Source organism: Octopus bimaculoides, chromosome 4 (assembly GCF_001194135.2).
Source record: "Octopus bimaculoides isolate UCB-OBI-ISO-001 chromosome 4, ASM119413v2, whole genome shotgun sequence".
Lineage (NCBI taxonomy): Eukaryota > Metazoa > Mollusca > Cephalopoda > Octopoda > Octopodidae > Octopus > Octopus bimaculoides.
This window is the reverse complement of record NC_068984.1, coordinates 121,883,448-121,889,598: the sequence shown is the minus strand read 5'-3', so window position 1 is coordinate 121,889,598 and position 6,151 is coordinate 121,883,448. Positions and strand designations below refer to the sequence as shown.

General features: G+C 36.5%; 1 protein-coding gene across 1 annotated transcript in view; it reads right to left on the bottom strand.

Moving 5' to 3' along the window:
- The window catches only part of LOC106880307 (ER membrane protein complex subunit 3), a 21,420-nt gene that overhangs the window by 8,244 nt on the left and 7,025 nt on the right, over nt 1–6,151 (bottom strand). The window contains exons 4-5 of the mRNA XM_014930183.2: nt 3,574–3,678; nt 1,643–1,724 (exon numbers count right to left, since the gene is read on the bottom strand). Coding sequence (XP_014785669.1) covers nt 1,643–1,724; nt 3,574–3,678 — 187 coding nt within the window. The remainder of the gene's footprint in view (nt 1–1,642; nt 1,725–3,573; nt 3,679–6,151) is intronic.

The following is a 6,151-nucleotide window of genomic DNA, read 5'->3' as shown; positions in this document are numbered from 1 at the left end:
AATTAGTTGGGCTATGACCCTCTCTGTAACTTTCATAACCTGATCTAACAGCTTGATGCCTCTGTAATTATTTGTATCTAAAGCGTCACCTTTACCTTTGTAGCAGTTGACTATGATGCTGCTACACCAGTCATTGGGTATGACTCCTTCGTGTATCACCTGGTTCGTAATACGGGTGACTAGGCTATAGCCAACACTGCCAGATATTTTGAGCATCTCTGCAGTGATTCCTGATGGGCCGGGGGCTTTCCCGGTCTTCATACTCTTAATTGCTTTATCTACCCTGGTACTATCAACTCGGATAGCTGGTCCCTCTATTGGGTCAACATACGGCAGGCTCTCTTTCTCCCATTCATTCTCTTTATATATATATATATATATTAGCCATCAAAGACATGTGAGACTGCTTGTATGTTTTCACTAGAATTGTCTGAGATATTTATTAGGCTTATTTTGTAGGGGTATGAGTCTCAAAAAAGAAGTGTTTGATCATCAAGACACATCTCATAAAAGCAGTTTAACAAAGTACACTGAACATGTCATATACCAACAGTAATCAAGAAATCTGGTGGAGCCATATACTTAAGAGACCCTCAACAGAATCTGTAAGTCAGTGCATGACAGAGAACAATATGCTTTTAAGTGGTAAAAAGATGGATGTGTAAAAGGTGGTCGTCAACTCCCTGCTGAGCTATATATATAAGGCAATATAATCAGATTAAGAATGGATTGCCGAAAGATCAAGGAGCTACTACAACTGGTAAAAAGCCTTTTCCTCTTAGAATGAAAGGCATATCGTATGATGTCTGCAAAGCTGCATGGTAGTAAGACCTGGGCCTTGAATGCAGAGGATTTGAGAGGACTACAAAGAAATGAAGCAGGAATGTTCTGTGGGATGTGCAATGTAAGTGTAGATGAAAGGCATAGTACAAATGTGTTGAGAGAAAAACTAGATGTAAGAGGAATCAGATGTAGTGTGCAAGAAAGAAGTCTGCACATGTATGGACATGTGAGATGTTTGAATGAGAACAGCTGTATCAAGAAGTGCCAGTCAAAAGAAACTTGTCGTATGTATATATATATATATATATATATAAAACGCCCACCAGCATGGAAAGCGGACGTTAAATGATGATGATGATGATATGAGTGTGTGTATATATATATGTATTTGAGTGGCCCAACATGGCCATATCAAATGACTGAAACAAGTAAAAGAATAAAAGACACACACATAACAACACAAATGGATTTTAAAATCCATTAGCATTCTTATTTTATACAAATGACATACCTAGAACCTCCTCTATATTGGATCTATAACTTGAACCTGTGTGTGTGCATGCGTGTTTATTTGTATATAAACGCATACATTGTGTTGTATATATTGGATACGTCTATGTACATAGAATTCAACTCTTACCCAGTGATCTGAATATTAAAATGCCTAGATTCTAACGAATCATACAACTGATTAATTAATGTATGTCTATCTATCTAAGTGCGTGCTATATATATATATATATATATATATATATATATATATATATATATATATATATATACTTGTGCAAATCATGTTAGCATGGACAAATGAAATATATATAGCATATGCACATCCACAGATTAAAAATTAACTTACCAGGATGCATCCAATGATACAAGTTCAATACCGCGTTGCAACATTGGTTTAAAACGTAATGTGAGAGGAAATGGTACTTTTGCTGAAAAACAATTGTAACAAGGATTACATATGAGCAATTTATTTAACCCTTTAGCATTCAGATTACTGTTAAATATAATACTTTTTTTATTCACTCTCTGAGTGGTTGGCGTTAGGAAGGGCATCCAGCTGTAGAAACTCTGCCAAATTAGATTGGAGCCTGGTGTTGCCATCCGGTTTCACCAGTCCTCAGTCAAATCGTCCAACCCATGCTAGCATGGAAGGCGGACGTTAAACGATGATGATGATGATGATGATTCAAATTTATTTTGAATTAATTATACATTATTTTATAGTTTAAGGGTTTTGATGATATGATTGTTTATTTTTTAGAATGTTAGTGTAGGTAAGGTGCAAGAGGCTAGATACAGCCAGTTTGAATGTACAACACATAAAATATTTAGGCTGGTTAAAACTTAAGAGGAGCACAATAAAATATATAGCAACAAGTGGATCAATATAACTAGGAACCATTGAGATAATGTTCTGCAACAGTTAAAATAGAATTTAAGAAGTCCACACTGTTGAGTTACTTTAACCTCGTCATCATTTAACATCTGCCTTCCATGCTGGCATGGGTTGAACAGTTTGACAGGAGCTGGCAAGACAGAAGACTGCACCAGACTTCTGTGACTGTTTTGGCACGGTTTTTACGGCTGAATGCCCTTCCTAACACTAGATTTTAAGTTCTAAATATCGTAATAATATGTCTCACAAAATATATTGGGATGATCAGATAGATGATTTATGAAATGCTTAGGTTCAGCCAAACCAACACACCTGACTAAGACAAGTTCTAAGCAGTTGACCCTCCAGAAGTGTAATCAATACCAGAATCTCTCTCTCCACATGCCATTCCTACAGGCACCAGCAATCATGGCGCTCTATGCCAAAGTCTGAAGATTCATAATTTTTCTTGGGAAAGATATAGCAATAGTTCTCCATTGCTTTCTGCAAGTTCATTTACAGTTTACTCTGTTAGTCTCCTGCTCTCCTGAACATATTCTTGAAGTACAAAGCCTAGTTAAGTCTTAGGAAAAGAGAATGGTTCATATGACATTGGTGCATGTTCACACACTGATGGGTCTGTGTGACGTGTCTAGAGATCAGCTCTTCTCTGAATCTTGTAAGCCTTAGTGATAGGTCCATCATTCACTATTTGACCCATAACTGGTGCTTTGGCTTAAGGCTCAGTGGTTAGAGCATCAGGCTCACAATCATGAGGTAGTGAGTTTGTTTCCAGACCAGGCTGTGTTTTGTGTTCTTGAGCAAGACGCTTTATTTCACATTGCTCCAGTTCATTCATCTGTAGAAATGAGATACAGCATCACTGGTGCCAAGCTGTATTGGCCTTTGCCTTTCCCTTGGCTAACATAGGTGGCGTGGATGTTAAATGATGATACTACATCTACCTCTTCCGTTAACACTACAATGATTGTTACTCCTCTGAACTTATTATATCCCTACAGTCCAATCCAGTCGAATTTCTCCTCTCTTTTTTGTCATCCTTATTGTGTTTCACATCCGAAATCTTATGCTATATACTTTTCCCAACCCTTTCTTAACAAAGAAAGAAGTTAAGCCTTCTTCAAATCCCTGCTCCACTGATATTTTTAAATACAAGAATCAACCCACAAAATTTCAAGTTGAACATCAACTTCACCACTCTCATTAGCATGAAAGTTCCTGCAATGGTCAGAGACCCTGCTCCTCAGAAGAAAAACCAAAAAAAAAAAAAACTCAAACACAACAACTGCATCGTAAAAGCTGAACTCATAGCCACTATAAAGCACAATTTTTATAAATATCTAGCAATAAAGAATGAAGTTAAAACTTAATACAAGACTTACTGGTGAGAAATCCTGAGAAGGCCCAATTGATCCACCCACCAATTATGATCATTGGTAGAACATTGGTAACATTCCCTTTTAACATATCAGTCATCATAGTGGGATCTGCAATAACAAAAGAAAATAATTAAATTTGTCATATTTTAATATCATAATTTCATCTTCACAACACAAATAATATGTAGGCTTCAGTCTTTCAACCCACCTGAAACATCTCTGGTCCCAACTCCCTTGAGACCACAGGTATGAAAGTGTTTGTATTTAAATCAAAATCTTGAGCTGACATATTATTCCATGATAATGAAATAGCTAGTTATATCAATTCAATGTTTAAAAGAACACAACATAAAAAATGAATTCCCTTATCATACAATAATGAATCCTTTAATAAATTACATTAATTTGCAATATCAAGAACTTTGAGAAATTACATCATAATGTAACAATGAGAAGTCTTTTCCAAATAAGGCCTAGAAGTGGAGTTAATGAATATTTATTTATTTATTTATTGCCCACAGGTGGCTAAACATAGAGGGGACAAACAAGGATCGACAAAGAGATGAAGTCGATTACATCGACCCCAGTGCATAACTGGTACTTATTTAATCAACCCCAAAAGGATGAATGGCAATGCTACAGACATAGCACAAATGAATCTAAAGAACAGTCTATGTTGGTATAATAATAATAATAAACTCCTGGAAATAACTGCTAATATATAAGGTGGTGATGAGGAAGAATTTGTAGAGTGCAAATAAAATGACTTGTGGTATTTAGTAATGGTTCTTTATTTTTTAAGTTCAAATCTTCTTGTTGTCAACTTGGATTTTCATCCTTCTAAGTACTGAGACTGATTTAACCCTTTAGCATTTAAACTGGCCATATCTGACCTAAATACTCTACCTAATCCATGTTCAACCAACCAGAACATATCTTTCACACCTACCCTACAGTGTTTTTCTAAAAATTAAAAAAAAAGAAACCCATATCATCAAAATCTCAAAGCTACAATATATTATTTGATAATTCAACACAATGTGTATACATAAGCATTACATTTGACAGAGTAATCTAAATATTAAAGGGTTAATCAACCACTTGCTTTTCCCAAAATGTGTCACCTTGTGCATACGTTTAGATCAATACATTATTTATAGGTAAAAATTCATTAATGATACAAAATACTGGTGAAACCATATGTATGTGAAGATGATAGTTTTTAGATGGAGGACACCTTGCTAGTTTCATCATTTTAACATCTGCTCCATCTAGTATGGATCTTTCATATCTACATTATGGTATATTGTCACTAATAATAATAATAAATGCGCCCTTTTAAAGCCTAGCCAGGCTCATGGGTCTGGTTCCAATGGCGTATGTGTTCCCCAGCTGGATGGGACGCCAGTCCATCGCAGCGTTACTCCTTTTTGCCAGCTGAGTGGACTGGAGCAACGTGAAATGAAGTGTTTTGCTCAAGAACACAACGCATCGCCCGGTCCAGGAATCGAAACCACAATCTTAAGATCATGATGCTGACACCCTAAACACTAAGCCACGCGACTCCACGGTATATTGTCACTAGCCTTGATTAATAGATCATCATCTTTGTCAAGCCCAACAACACAAGATCTAATCCTATCACAATTCTGAAATGCTTTAGCACTAACATTTTACAAATTACTAATGCCTAAACAGTTAAACACTACAAATCAGCAAGATTGTGTTTTAATGTAAGTCACAGATAACTTCAGTATTTCTTACATTTTAAATGATGTAATAATTCCAGTAGCTTTTATTAATTAGAAAATAGTGCAGTGACTGTGAGATACAGGTATGGCTGTGTGGTTAAGAAACTTGCTTCTCCTCAGGATCTAGGTTCAGTCCCAATGCATGGCACCTTGGACAGGTGTCTTCCACTATGCCCCAAGGCCAACCAAAGCTTTGAGTGGATTTAATAAATGGGAACTGAAAGAAGCTTGCTGTGTGTGTGTGTGTGTGTGTGTGTGTGTGTGTGTGTGTGTGTGTGTGTGTGTGTGTGTGTTTCGTTGATTGCAAAAACGTCCTTATTCCATGCCCTCGTACTTCATACTTTTTGTTGTTTATGTTTTGTGACGTCCTGTGCCCACATATGCATATGTATATATATATACACACACACACACACACATATATATACACACTTATGTATAAACACATATGTATATATACATATATACATAGATATACATATATAGACGTATACGTATATACACATACGTAGATACACATATATGTATGTACATATACATGTATATCATCATCATCGTCGTCGTTTAACGTCCGCTTTCCATGCTAGCATGAGTTGGACAATTTGACTGAGGACTGGTGGACCAGGAGGCGACACTGGGCTCCAATCTGATTTGGCAGAGTTTCTACAGCTGGATGCCCTTCCTAATTCCAACCACTCCGAGAGTGTAGTAGGTGCTTTTATGTGCCACCGGCATGAGGGCCAGTCAGACGGTACTGGCGACGGCCACGCTTGAAATGGTGTCCACGGTCGTGTGTGTGTATATATATATATATATATATATATATATAT